Source organism: Rattus norvegicus, chromosome 7 (assembly GCF_036323735.1).
Source record: "Rattus norvegicus strain BN/NHsdMcwi chromosome 7, GRCr8, whole genome shotgun sequence".
Lineage (NCBI taxonomy): Eukaryota > Metazoa > Chordata > Mammalia > Rodentia > Muridae > Rattus > Rattus norvegicus.
This window is the reverse complement of record NC_086025.1, coordinates 3,336,074-3,351,666: the sequence shown is the minus strand read 5'-3', so window position 1 is coordinate 3,351,666 and position 15,593 is coordinate 3,336,074. Positions and strand designations below refer to the sequence as shown.

Below are 15,593 nucleotides of genomic sequence, written 5' to 3'. Positions count from 1 at the left end.
AAAGATAGCATTTTCAGTAAATGGTGCTGGTTCAACTGGAGGTCAACCTGTAGAAGAATGCAGATCGATCCATGCTTATCACCCTGTACAAAGCTTAAGTCCAAGTGGATCAAGGACCTCCACATCAAACCAGACACACTCAAACTAATAGAAGAAAAACTAGGGAAGCATCTGGAACACATGGGGACTGGAAAAAAATTTCCTAAACAAAACAGCAATGGCTTAGGCTCTCAGATCAAGAATCGACAAATGGGATCTCATAAAACTGCAAAGCTTCTGTAAGGCAAAGGACACTGTGGTTATGACAAAACGGCAACCAACAGATTGGGAAAAGATCTTTACCAATCCTACAACAGGTAGAGGCCTTATATTCAAAATATACAAAGAACTCAAGAAGTTAGACCGCAGGGAAACAAATAACCATATTTAAAAATGGGGTTCAGAGCTAAACAAAGAATTCACAGCTGAGGAATGCCGAATGGCTGAAAAACACCTAAAGAAATGTTCAACATCTTTAGTCATAAGGGAAATGCAAATCAAAACAAACTTGAGATTTCACCTCACACCAGTGAGAATGGCTAAGATAAAAAACTCAGGGGACAACAGATGCTGGCGAGGATGTGGAGAAAGAGGAACACTCCTCCATTGTTGGTGGGATTGCAAACTGGTACAACCATTCTGGAAATCAGTCTGGAGGATCCTCAGAAAATTGGACATTGAACTGCCTGAAGATCCAGCTATACCTCTCTTGGGCATATACCCAAAAGATGCCCCAACATATAAAAAAGACACGTGCTCCACTATGTTCATTGCAGCCTTATTTATAATAGCCAGAAGCTGGAAAGAACCCAGATGCCCTTCAACATGGGAATCGATACAGAAAACGTGGTACATCTACAAAATGGAATATTACTCAGCTATCAAAAACAATGACTTTATGAAATTCGTAGGCAAATGTTTGGAACTGGAAAACATCATCCTGAGTGAGCTAACCCAATCACAGAAAGACATACATGGTATGCACTCATTGATAAGTGGCTATTAGCCCAAATGCTTGAATAACCCTAGATGCCTAGAACAAATGAAACTGAAGACGGATGATCAAAATGTGAATGCTTCACTCCTTCTTTAAAAGGGGAACAAGAATACCCTTGGCAGGGAAGAGAGAGGCAAAGATTAAAACAGAGACTGAAGGAACACCCATTCAGAGCCTGCCCCACATGTGGCCCATACATATACAGCCACACAATTAGACAAGATGGATGAAGCAAAGAAGTGCAGACCGACAGGAGCCGGATGTTGATCGCTCCTGAGAGACACAGCCAGAATACAGCAAGAGAAACTATTGGGAACTTCTTATAACGATGTGGATTTTATAATGCTGATGTTATGATTTCTTTAAATAAAGTAAACAATTATATTACTGCTTGGGTATAGGCATACATTTTTTGCAACCTACTTTTTATAAGGGATCAACCTCACCTCTGGCACACCACCCAAAAAAGGTGGTAGAAGAGAAATGTTATTAGAAAAAGGGAAAATTGTACCAGTGCAGTAATAGTTCTGGGTGTTGGGGGGGCACATTGAGCTTAATCTTTTTGGGCAGCAACCCAGTCCCATAGCAAACACCAAATATGACTTAGCAGCTACAGTCTAGTCTTTTCAGCAAGTTGATACCAGGCAGCTGTAGTTAAATTCTGAAGAAACTGCCAGACTGGCCAACTGGCCTGAGGTGAGCCCTCCAAAGCTGCATACTGCTGGAGGAACCTCAAGAGCAGTTCCTGGCTGAGTTTATCTCAATGGTGGCACTATCACAAATTGAGGTCAACAATGCTATGTAACGCAAACCAATACATGTATGTCTTTAGCAAAGAATAGTGAGGCATAGCAAATGAAACCAAAGCTCCGTGATCCTCTCCCACTATCTGTAGAGTTATAGTTATATTCCTAAATCAAGCATCTTTTTACCTGTGTCTGCTTCAGGAAAACAGTCTTTCATGAGTTTGCTTTAGTAAGACATCCTTTGACCTGTGTGCCCCAGCAAGACATCATTTGGCATAACTAACTTACCAAAGAACTAGAAGTTGCCACTTCACTTAAATGAGCAGGATTGTGATTGTATAAAGACAGCTCAAGCTATTTGTGGCCACTTGCTGAATGTCAATAGGTGGTCATTGTCTTCATTTGCACCAACCCCTATTCCTCTTCTTAGGACATGAACCTTGCAGCTGGAGCTGGTCTCCAGTAAATTCTGGCTCACATTAAGTTACAGTGAGGCCTATTATGAATACAGATGCTATGAAAATAGTTGTTAGGGTACATGTGTCCCTGTAGTATAGTGGGACATCTTTTTGATATATGCAGAGGAGTAGTATAGCTGGGTCTTGAGGTAGAACTATTCCCAGTTTTCTGAGAAACTGCAGAATTCATTTTTAAAGTGGTTCTTCAAGTTCATACTCCAATCAGCAATGGAAGAATGCTCCAAATCCTCACCAGCATGTGCTATCATTTGAATTTTTGATCTTAGCCATTCTGATTGGTATATGATTGGAATCTCAGAGTCATTTTGATTTGTATTTTCCCCATGACTAGGGATGTTTAACATTTCTTTAAGTGCTTCTCAAACATTCAAGATTTGTAATAGCCTAAAACTTTAAACAACATAGATGCCCCTCAACTGAAGAATAGATAAAGAAAATGGGGTACATCTCCACAATGGAGTGCTATTCAGTTATTTAAAGCAAAGACATCATGCATTTTGCAGGCAAATGGATGGAACTTGAGAATATCATCCAGAGTGAAGTAACTCAGAGTCAGAAAAACGTTTATGGTGTTTACTCACTTATAAGTGGACATTAGCCATAGAGTGCAGGACAACCATGTTATAATCCAGACTCAATGAAACTGGGTAATATGGATGTCCCAAGGGAAGATTCTCAAATCTCAGTAGCCACTGGAGGTGTATGGGGAGAGGAACTAGGTAGGAGTGGTGGTGAGAAGGGAAATAGGGATAGCAATCAGGTGCTGGGAGTGGGGAGGTGAAAAAGGGCTGAGAGTGAGAATGGAAATTGGAGGCAGGGGAGATAGGTTTGTGCTTCTTTGATGTTGGGTAGCTGGAGGCCTGGTATGGGAGAGAATACAGGTGTGATGCTAGAAGAGGACATAGAAACTCAGGTGGCAACATCCTGTAGTCAGACAGGACTTCCAGAGGAGGGAGTGGGACATCAATCTTCCTACAAAACCTTCAACCTAAAAATTTGAAAAATTTGTTTTACCTAAAAGATGTGCAGAGATAAATATGAAGAATAGACTAAGGGAACAGCCATCAGTGACTACCCTAACTTGAGAATTATTCCATGTGAGAGAAACAACCCCTGCCACTATTGATGATACTCTGGTATGTTTACAGACAGGAAACTAGGATAACTGTGTTCTGAGAAGCTTCATGCAGCACCAAAGGCAGATACAGAGACCCACAGTCAAACATCAGGCCGAATCCAGGGAGTCTTGTGGAAGAGTAGGGATAGAAGTGAGCAAGTGGGAGGGACAAGGACAGCATAGGAAGACCTACACAGTCAACTAAACTGGGACTATGAGAGCTCACAGAGCCTGGGCTACCCAGTAAGGGGGATACAGGACTTGGACCTAGACCTCCTAGAAATTTGTTGAAAATATGTAATGTGATGCTTATGTGGGGGTGGAAGTGTCTGTATCTGACAGTGTCCTTTGCCTTAGAAAAGCTTTGAAAGTTTATGAGGTCCCATATGTCGATTCTTGCTCTTAGAGCATAAGCCATTGTATTCTGTTCAGGAAAATTTCCCCAGTGCCCATGTGTTTGAGATTCTTCCCCACTTTTTCTTCTATTATTTTGAGTTTGTCTGTTTTATTTTATTTTATTTTATAATTAGCTATATTTCTTTATTTACATTTGCAAATGTTACTCCCTTTCCTGGTTTCTTGTCCATAAGACCATATCCCCTCCCCCTCCCCCATACGAGTGTCCTGCCACACATCCACACACCTTACCACCCCCCCCCAACATTCCCCTGTACTGGGGGGGGCAACCTTAGCAGGACCAAGGGCCTCCCTTTTCACTGGTGACCCAAAAAGTCTATTCTCTGCTACATATGCAGTTAGAGTCCTGGGTCATTCCATGTATAATCTTTTGGTAGTGAGTTAGTCCCTGGAAGCTCTGGTTGGGTGGCATTGTTCTTATTGGGTTGCAAGTCCCTTCAGTACTTTCAATCCTTCCTCTAATTCCCCCCAAAGGAGGGTCCTGTTCTCAGTTGAGTGGTTTGCTGCTAGCAGTCACCGCTGTATTTGCTCTGCTCTAGCTGTGTCTCTCAGGAGAGATCTCTATCCGGTCCCTTTCAGCATACACTTTTTAGCTTCATCAATCTCATCTAGTTTTGGTGGCTGGAGACATATGGGCCACATGTGGGGAAGGCTCTGAATGACCATTCCTTCAGTCTATGCTCTAAACTTTGCCTCCATATTCCCTCCTATGGGTATTTTTGTTCCCCCTTTTAAGAAGGAGTGGGAGCATCTGCATCTTCTTGATGCTTCCTTTGGTCTGTAAATTGTACCTTGGGTAATTCGAGCTTTTTGGCTAATATCCACTTATCAATGAGTGCATACCATGTGTGTTTTTCTATGATTGGGTTACCTCACTCAGGATGATATTTTCCACTTTATTCCATTTGCCTATGAATTTCATGAAGTCATTGTTTTTGATAGCTGAGTAGTACTCCATTGTGTAGATGTACCACATTTTCTGTATTCATTCCTCTGTTTAATAGCATTTGGGTTGGTTTGATTTGCATTTCCCTTATTACTAAGGATGTTGAAAATGTCTTTAGGTGCTTCTCAGCCAGTCAATATTCCTCAACTCTGAGTTCTTTGTTTAGCTCTGTACCCCATTTTAAAATAGGGTTATTTGGCTCTCTGGAGTCTAACTTTGTGAGTTCTTTGTATATTTTGGATACTAGCTCTCTATTGGATGTAGGATTGGTAAAGATATTTTGCCAATCTGTTGGTTGCCATTTTGTCCTAATGACAGTGTCCTTTGCCTTATAGAAGCTTTACAGTTTTATGAGGTCACACTTATCGTTTCTTGATCTTAGAGCATAAGCCATTGGTGTTCTGTTCAGGAAAAATTTTCCAGTGTCCAGTTCCAGACTCTTTCCCACTTTTTCTCCTATTAGTTTGAGTTGATCTGCTTTGATGTGGAGGTCCTTGATCCACTTGGACTTAAGCCTTGTACAGGCAGGGCACTTCTACATGCTGACCTCCATTTGTACCAGTACCATTTGTCAAAAATGCTATCAGTTTTTCCATTGGATGGTTTTAGCTCCTTGGTCAAAGATCAAGTGACCAATGGTGTGTGTGTTCATTTCTGGGTCTTCAATTCTATTCCACTGACTTACCTCTCTGTCTCTGTACCAATACCATACAGTGTTTATCACTATTGCTCTAGAATGGTGCTTGAGGTCAGGGATGGTGATTCCCCCAGAAGTTCTTTTACTGTTGAGAATAGTTGTGGCTATCTTGCATTTTTTTGTTATTCCATATGAATTTTCAAATTTCTCTATCTTTTTGAAGAATTGAGTTGTAATTTTGATGGTGGTTGCATTGAATCTGTAGATGGCTTTTGGCAAAATGGACATTTTTACTATATTAATCCTGCCAATCCATGAGCATGACAGGTCTTTCCATCTTCTGAGATCTTCTTCAATTTCTTTCTTCAGAGTCTTGAACTTCTTGTCATACAGATCTTTTACTTGCTTCGTTAAAGTCACACCGAGGTATTGCATATTACTTGGGAATATTATGAAGTGTATCATTTCCATAATTTTGTTCTCAGTCTGTTTATTCTTTGAGTAGAGGGAGGCTGCTGATTTGTATGAGTTAATTTTATACCCAGCCACTTTGCTGAAGTTGTTTATCAGCATCTTTTGGGGTCACTTAAGTATACTATCATATCATCTGCAAATAGTGATATTTTTTCCTCCATCTTTATTAAATTGAGTATTTCTTATTTACATTTCAATTGTTATTCCCTTTCCTGGTTTCCAGGCCAACATCCCTGTAACCCCTCCACCTCCCCTTCCATATGGGTGTTCCCCTTCCCATCTACCCACATTACCACCCCCCCCCAACAATCTTGTTCACTGGGGGTTCAGTCTTGGCAAGACCAAGGGCTTCCCCTTCCACTGGTGCTCTTACTAGGCTATTCATTGCTACCTATGCAGTTGGAGCCCAGGGTCAGTACATGTATAGTCTTTGGTTAGTGCCTTAGTTCCTGGAAGCTCTGGTTGGTTGGCATTGTTGTCCATATGGGGTCTGAAGCCCCTTCAAGCTCTTTCAGTCCTTTCTCTGAATCCTTCAATGGGGGGTCCCGTTCTCAGTTCAGTGGTTTGCTCCTGGCATTTGCCTATGAATTTGCTGTATTCTGGCTGTGTCTCTCAGGAGAGATCTACATTCGGTTCCTGTCAGCCTGCACTTCTTTGCTTCATCTATCTGATCTCATTTGGTGACTGTATATGTATGGGCCACATATGGGGCAGACTCTGAATGGGTGTTCCTTCAACCTGTGTTCTAAACTTTGCCTCCTTATTCCTTCCCAAGGGTATTCTTGTTTCCCTTTTATTTTTTATTTTTATTTTTTGGTTTAATAAAAATTTTATTTTATTAAAAATAATCTATTTGGTAAATTCTGTATTATTTTATTCTGTTCTGTCTAAGGAACAAACTCTTGGAACTATGAAAGGAGAAACAGCTTTTACATAAAATCAGAACAAAAAGCCAAGTTGCAGAAGAATATAAAACAAGTTATATTTCACTAGGCAGATCAGATAAACTTTTCTAGTAGCTTGAGAACTGCTATAAAGATGTTTCTTTTTTTCCTCTAAGTTAGCTGAAAGTCCAAGAAATTTGAGAAAATGATCACTTTTTGTGAGAAGGAGTAGATGTGGGTAGTAGAGATCAACTGGAAGGCTAGCATGACAGAGCCCAGAACCTGGAAAATAAGTGATTCACCTTGGGTCTGGCTATGCAATTATCTTAGCATTTTATGTCTTGTGAGTCTGCTCATGAGAGTTTTTGTTTGTTTGCTACATTTAAAACTTATCTTTTGATTTTATATACTGGTTTTTTTTTTCCCATCTTTATTAACTTGAGTATTTCTTATTTACATTTTGATTGTTATTCCCCTTCCCAGTTTCCAGGCCAACATCCCTCTAACCCCTCCCCTTTCCCATCTATATGGGTGTTCCTCTCCCCATCCTCCCCCCATTGCTGCCCTCCCCCCAACAATCACGTTCACTGCGGGTTCAGTCTTAGCAGGACCAAGGGCTTCCCCTTCCACTGGTGCTCTTACTAGGTTGTTCATTGCTACCTATGAGGTTGGAGCCCAGGGTCAGTCCATGTATAGTCTTTGGGTAGTGGCTTAGTCCCTGGAAGCTCTGGTTGGTTGGCATTGTTTTTCATAGGGGGTCTCGAGCCCCTTCAAGCTCTTCCAGTCCATACTCTGATTCCTTCAACGGGGGTCCCGTTGTCAGTTCAGTGGTTTACTCTTGGCATTTGCCTATGAATTTGCCGTATTCTGGCTGTGTCTCTCAGGAGAGATCCAGTGCGTTGCTGTGCTTGTGGAGGGTCACTGAGGCATTGGGTTTGAGCAGCTCCCGATCAATGGCGAATGCCAGCAGCAAACCACTGAACTGAGAATAAGACCCCCGTTGAAGGAATCAGAGAAAGAACTGGAAGAGCTTGAAGGGGCTCGAGACCCCATAGGTACAACAATGCCAAGCAACCAGAGCTTCCAGGGACTAAGCCACTACCTAAAGACTATACATGGACTGACCCTGGACTCTGACCTCATAGGTAGCAGTGAATATCCTAATAAGAGCACCAGTGGAAGGGGAAGCCCTAGGTCCTGCTAAGACTGAACTCCCAGTCAACTAGATTGTTGGGGGGAGGGCGGCAAGGGGGGGAGGATGGGGAGGGGAATGCCCATAAAGAAGGGGAGGGGGGAGGGGGATGTTTGCCCGGAAACCGGGAAAGGGAATAACACTCGAAATGTATATAAGAAATACTCAAGTTAATAAAAAAAAATTCATACTGTTGGAAGGAGCTGTGCACCCTACTAGAGAAGAAATGGAATCACCAATATTACCAAGCGATGAACTCAACAAACTACCACAATGACTATCTTGTCAACACATGCCCTTTGGTACAACTGTGGCACAAATGTCAAGGTAGTAAACAACCATTTTCCCATTGGACTTAAGGCCCACAAGTCAAACCTATACCTGGCAATATTATCGAGACCAAAACTCTGTGGATAGAAAGGCCACAAGGATCAATCTAATACTCTACTAAATTGTTTTTCTAGGTGTAACTCTGCCATGGCTTGTTATGTTTTTGGTTGTGGTAAGTAAATAAAAATACATTAGGTGATAAAGTGCAAAGTCCAATGTGAATCTTTACATCTTCAGAACGGCTACTCTGAATATATAGAGATGGTCATTGGGATGTATAGACTTTAGGTCTGATTAATTTGATGTAGGACTTTCTTATTTGAAAGTTCCTTTAAATAAAGTTTTAATAAATGAGTAAAAGACCATAGTATTATACCAACTCTTGATGACTTCTTGATATACCTATAGATTAGTGCATCAATCAATCCTCATTGCACATGGGTACAAGTTAACATAGAAACTATAGCTGACCAAAGAGTCCTTGAGAATAGGTTATGGAATGCTCAGCCTCAAGCAAGACACCTGTATCATACCCCCATTTTCCCAAGGCTCAGAAATCATTTGGAAGTAGGGGTAGATAACTACAAGGCAATGGTGTTTCCTGGATTCATCATGATGGTTGCATAAATGAATTCAAAGCAGATGATATATCATGTACAATATTTATGCAGGCCTAAGTGGATAGAATTCTAGCATGGAAATTTCTTTTCCCTTAAGGGTTCAGCCCTTACCTGGGGCTCTACTACACTCCAATGAATTTGATATGTCCAAGGGTATATGGGCAGATTGTTCTTGATGAGTTTCAAAAAAATGGATAAAGTTGAATTTAATGGAAGGAGAGGAAGGGGGAGCAAAGGTAATTTAAATACATTGTACAAAATTCTCACAGAAGAGTGATTTAAAATATAAATGGATGGTGAAAAGTATATAAGATGTTCCATATACCTCTTTGGTCATAGTTTTGGTCACAGTTCATGTAATTAAGTGAAAAGTTATAGTAAAAATATTTCTACTCTTAAATATTCATGCTTTCTTTTACTTCCAAATATTAAAAGGAAACTTGCTTCAATTTCACCAATGTTTTTGTTTTATCCCTTAATGTCTGAGAAAAATGGTAATTACAGCAGCCTTATAGTTTTTCCCCTTTTATTTATGGTAAGGAGAAAACACAGGAGATGCCAGATAGTTCTTGACCATATAAATTTTCTCCCATGTGTCTCCAGTCTGTACCTGTCGCTATGGCTGTATCTTTGTGTCTCTAAGGACACTGTCCCCACTACAGCATCTTTCAGGATTTTTTGCCCAAGTTCATTACAGATGCTCATTAGTGAGGTCTGAACATAGGTCACTGAGGACTCAGATATTTAGGTAGTTAGTTTAGGAAAGAATCAAATGCAAATATGAATAGTGAAAAAAACCTATCCAAAGAAATCATCAGGTCAATGCTTTGAAAAAAGAGGACAATATTTGCAGTTGTGTTTATTTTCAACCAAAAGAAATCTAGAATATATGCCCAGGATAAAAAATAACCAAAGTTCTGGTTTTGAAAATCTCTCCAGTGTCTTGGAGATGAAAATCTTTGGAGAGTTTGTAGGACTAGTTCTTTGCACGGCATGAGAGAAAGTAGGGATCAGTGCACTGAAACTAGAAAGTTCTACATGAGCCTTTGCTGGCAGGATATCTGTATCAAAATAGCCTCCAGACTCCTAAAGATTCTGCTGAACCTAACATTAGCTGTCAGAAGAGCAAGCACACTGGCTCTTGCTTCAACTTCATCTTTGGTGGTGATTTTTCTGGTAAGCGTGTTAAACCTGACATACCAAAGTCAACTGCTGTAATTATTTATATAAATTGTTACATAAAGATATGCAGTCAGTTCTGAATTATATTTAAATGGTGCTGTTTTTTCATCAAAGTGTAAATACCATATGAATTTATGGCCACTTGCTGTGATTTCATAGCCTCACTCACCTGTTTAAAGAGAAAAGATGTATAATCAAGAATCATCCAGTGTGATAGTTTATTCTGACGGGGACAAAATTGGCTCCCTGAAAACTTTTTAATAAAAAATTTCTTTGGGATATGTAATTATTTCCTAAAGCTTTGCCCTTTAAAAGCTAAGAGATATTTGCCCTTAATGAAGTAAATGAAGGTTATTTTTGTAACCAGGGCTATCACACAGCAGTACAGGAATAAACAAGTTACCACAAACTAACTCCAGGAATAAACACTCAGAAGACATGTGTTGACAACAGGAAGGAGGCTAAAAACAGTGCACTTGATGGATTAAAATCATTCAGTATTTACAGTTCCTAGGAATGTCATGAGTTTTCCAAAACCATGGTTGTCTCTCCTTCCCTCTGATGGTTCCAGTAAACTTGCCTTATATTTTGGGGGGATGAAAACTTCATCTCTTGAAGAAGTAGCTATTTTAAAGGCAAAAGGACAACTGTCAACATAACACACTAGCTTTATTAGGAAAATGAAAACAGAATTATTTTCTCTTCATTCTCAAACACTGGAGATTCAAAAACTAAAATACATTTCATTCATTGTGCTAATGAAACAAAGTGTCACCTGAGAAAAACAATGTAGCAAGTATTACTTTGAATCAAAAATTAAGAAATTCCTAACTCTTATTTTCATATACAACTAAACTATTCATTGAAGAAACAAAGATGGAAAATAGAAGGGAAAACCTGTAGATAATGGTGGTCAAATCACTAGATGGAAACTGAGAAGCTGACTATTCCATGATATAATTTTATGAATGAAAACCTCTTAAACCAGAACTTATATCTTGTAAAGCAAACAAACACACACACACACACACACACACACACACACACACACACACAGACACACACACACACACAGCCATGGTGGTACACACCATTAATCCCACCACTTGGGAGACAAAAACAGGCAGGCAAATCTCTGTGATTTCAAGGCCAGCACAATCTATATAGTGAGTTCCAGGCCAAAGACGTCTAGATAATAAGACACTGCATGAAAAAAAATGTTGAAAAAAGGTAAATTTAACATATTTGTACTGTGGCAATTTGAATGTCATTACTGCAACACAGCCATAATATAAATTCAGAGGAAAGTAATGTAAAGCTCATAAACCACATTCTGGTACAAAAAGGTTCTAAACAAATGTAGCTTTATCTATTGAGGATACATTTTTAAGAATTCTGAAATTATAAAAACACACTTTGCAGATATTTTAAGTCTTAAAGAGATGCATAACAGCATATAGAAAATTATTATTTTAAAGTTTAGCATATGTTCATGTTATTTTTAAAATAGGTGAAACTTTGAAATTATAATGGTTTACAAACTAGAGAGAGTTTTTAACTTTTAACACAAATGTGGTCTGGTAAGTTAAATGGTCTTAATTGAATATATGGAGGTACAAAAGTATTTGCAATATATAAATATGTAAATAATGTGAAAATCATATATTAAGGTATGTGAATTCCTTGACTTACATCTTGAATATATTACTGACAGCAGTCTCAAGAAAGCTAAAATTTTCAGTAACAAAGTTATAATGACAGCTAATGCAAGGAGGAGATGATATTTAGCATTTTGAACAGCATGTAAAAAAGGAATGACTTTATTCACTAGTATCTCTCGTTTCAAATACAAGAAAATATCAAGATCAAACTTAAGACATACAAAAATTTTAAAAGTCAAAATCAGTGACAGGAGCTGAGTTAATAGCTCAGTAAATAAAATGTTTGCCAACATAAGGACCTGAGTTCATTTCCCCAGCAACTACATAAAAAGCCGGTGCTGTGGTGCACACCTGTGCACCTCATTCATAGGAAGATCCATGGCGTTCACTGGCTAGCTAGCTTTGCCAAATCAGCAAACCCCAGGTTCAGTGAGATATTTTGTCTCAGAAAGTAACATGGAAAGCAGTAGAGGAGGATACCTGATGTGAACCTCTAGACTCAAGATGCACGCATATGCACATACACATACATGAACACCTCTAATACACACATACATGCAAATATCATACACCGATACAAAACAGTTTGTCAGTGACAAAACTGTATACAGATGAAGCCCAAAAAAGAAGGTACTGACCCTTTCAGTGTATAAACCAGTGGTGTGGGTATGTATATACTGATAAAGTGTTCCTTACACATCGATTACCAATCTATGACTGTGTCAGTTTGGGTTGCTATCTGAGCTTAGAGAATAGAACAGTCCACAATGTCAACAAGCTTTCTTTCTCAGAGAAAGTGCTGAAGTAGAATAGCCTGACACTGAAGCACAGATACACAGTGCAGACAATGGAGTTTCAGGCAACTCTTGGTAATGTGGCATTCAACCCAAACATCGAAATATGTAGTCATTCCCAGTCGGTACACAGGAAGCATGTATACTATTTTAACTTGATTTTGAACTTGGTGGTATTAATACATCATTAAATATTTCTCATACTCAACACACTGAAAGAATAAAGGATATATGTTTTATTTTCTCAGCTTGGATAAACATTTTCACATGTAGTCAATTGTATATCCCAGTAAACAGTGTGTATGAATTGCACTCTAACAGAGAAATATAAAAATAGTGATGCTATAAACCAACATATAAGTTTCAACTTAAAAGAGAAAACATGCTTCATAAATGCATGCTTAATCATCATGATAAAATGTAAAGTTATAGCAAAAGCAAGAGAACTTGTTCGTTGAATCCACATGAGTTGTTACATGTTTATATTTTATCAAGGACCAAATATTCTAGGAAAGAAATTTGAATGTGCACCTTTCAAATACAAGAGAAATCTTAGACTACAAAGACAATAATTTTATTGAATCAGAACACACTGTGATTCAAATCTAATACAACAAGAAAACCTAATTAGATAAAGATTACAAGTACAACAATGAAGAATATAAATGTCATAAATTTGGGTTGATCTTTAAGATATATCACAAACTATGAAGCCAATCAACTAAAGTAAATTATTGAGTAGCTAAACACTCAAGAATATCAACAGTATCAGCTTCCACTTGCAGAAGAAACTACACAGGAATAAGTTCACTATAACAGTCACAGTTCACTGCTCTCTGGCCCTGCATCTTTTCAAAGAAGACACGTCTACATTTCATGTGAGGATTGAATAACTCAGTAGTTAGTGATGAAGAACAACACAATAACCACCTTCATTCTGTTGGGACTAACAGATGATCCTCAACTTCAGATTCCAATATTTATGTTTCTATTTTTTGCCTACACACTCAGCATAGCTGGGAATCTGACAATCATAGCCCTCACTATATTGGACTCCCACCTTAAAATGCCCATGTACTTTTTTCTACAAAATTTCTCCATATTAGAAATTTCTTTTACATCTGCTTGTATCCCTCGATATTTATATAATATAGCAACAGGAGACAGGTCAATCACTTATGATATTTGTGTCATTCAAGTGTTCTTTACTGATGTTTTTGGAGTAACTGAATTTTTTCTTCTGGCCATAATGTCCTATGATCGTTATGTGGCCATCTGCAAACCCCTGCATTATGTAACCATCATGAACAGTAAGGTGTGTCAGACACTCGTTCTCTGCTGCTGGATGGCTGGCTTGCTCATTATACTCCCACCACTTACTCTGTTCCTAAACTTGAGATTCTGTGACTCAAATGTTATTGATTATTTCTTCTGCGATGCATCTCCTATCTTGAAGATTTCATGCTCAGACACTTGGCTCATAGAGCAGCTGGTGATTATTTGTGCACTGCTGACCTTCATTCTGACCCTTGTGTGTGTTACTCTGTCCTATGTACATATTGTCAAGACCATTCTAAGATTCCCCTCTGTCAAGCAAAGGAAAAAGGCCTTTTCCACCTGTTCTTCTCACATGATTGTAGTTTCCATCACCTATGGAAGTTGTATTTTCATTTACATCAACCCTTCGGCAAAGGATTCGGTGACTATCAATAAAGGAGTAACAGTTCTGATGACATCAATTGCTCCCATGCTGAATCCATTCATTTATACTCTAAGAAATAAGCAAGTTAGACAAGCCTTCAGTGATTCCTTCAAAAAGATTGTCATGATCTCAATGAAGAAAAAGACTGATCAAATATAGAAATAAAATATTAATTAAACAGAAGCCATTAAGCTCCATATGTGTTTTTCTCTTCATTGGGTGACTTTCACAAAAATTAATGAGAAAGGACCAAAAGAATATATGTGATATAAAAACAGAGGTTGAGAGAACATTTTGAGGGAGGCTTAAGTGAGAATAGGGAGCTAAGGGAGAGAAGATCATGAGAAGAGAGTTAACTATAACTAATGATGTATAAAAAAACATAAAAACCCACAACTTTATAAGCAAACTAAAAATATTTTGAATGCTTTTGAACAGAAATAATCTGACTGGGTAGATTACAGCGTTCCCAGAAGTTATTGGGTTATGAAATTAAAATCCCAGTGCCAGGTATAGGCTACCTACCTCTCTTCTTACATCTACCTACATTGTCTTCATTATGGAAGCCCCCTAAGACTTCCAAAATAATATAAGCTATTAATCCTGCTCTTGGCTACCCACCATAACTAGATGACATAACCTCATGGTTCAAGACATTCCACACTTCACTTATAAGACATGGATTAAATCAACATGAAACTGAGCTAGAAGATTCTTTCCCAATGGGTAGCTTTTGTTGTAGCTGAAGATGCTATGCAGGGTACTGGGAGGGGGGATACCTATCAATTTCTTATCCAAATAGGACATCATACTATACTAATATTAACATTCTATGTGAGATGTACTTGTTTACTCAGCAGAGATATATATGCTACAGGGATAACCAATCACTATATAGTTGCATTTAAGATCCTCCATACTGCAAGAAATGTGTGTCTAATAATGTAGATATGGTAAGTTAATGGATAGAGGCCATACAACCTAGGTGGGGAACATGCTACTGTCATGTAGCTAATTGGCCACGTCAAACTGGCTTCCACATACTTGTATTTATTTTAAAAATTAGTGCTGTCTTCAATGCTAACCAGAGTAGCTTTTTCTAAAGGGGTCAAAGTGCACGAAGGCTCCCGGAAAGGGCGGTGCAGATCTTCCTGGTTGCTGCCGCTGCAGAGAGCTCGTAGGCAGCACCCCACGAGCAAACTTGAGTCTCGGGACCACAGGTAAGACCAACTATTCTGCTGCAAGAGATCTGCCTGATGAAATCAGGACACACAGAGGCAAAATTCCTCTGGGACCGGGCACTTCCTGTGTTTACCTGGAGTTCCAAACCCGCGGATCCCGGCCCGCAGCAGCTCTCTGCTCCCAAACCCCGTGAG

General features: G+C 39.0%; 1 protein-coding gene across 1 annotated transcript; it reads left to right on the top strand.

The window, feature by feature from the left end:
• The first annotated feature begins 13,422 nt into the window (after positions 1 to 13,422).
• Or6c202e (olfactory receptor family 6 subfamily C member 202E) lies at positions 13,423 to 14,376 on the top strand. Its single transcript, NM_001000587.1, has one exon. It carries the CDS (start codon positions 13,423 to 13,425, stop codon positions 14,374 to 14,376), a length of 954 nt encoding a protein of 317 aa, NP_001000587.1.
• The last annotated feature ends 1,217 nt before the right edge of the window (positions 14,377 to 15,593 follow it).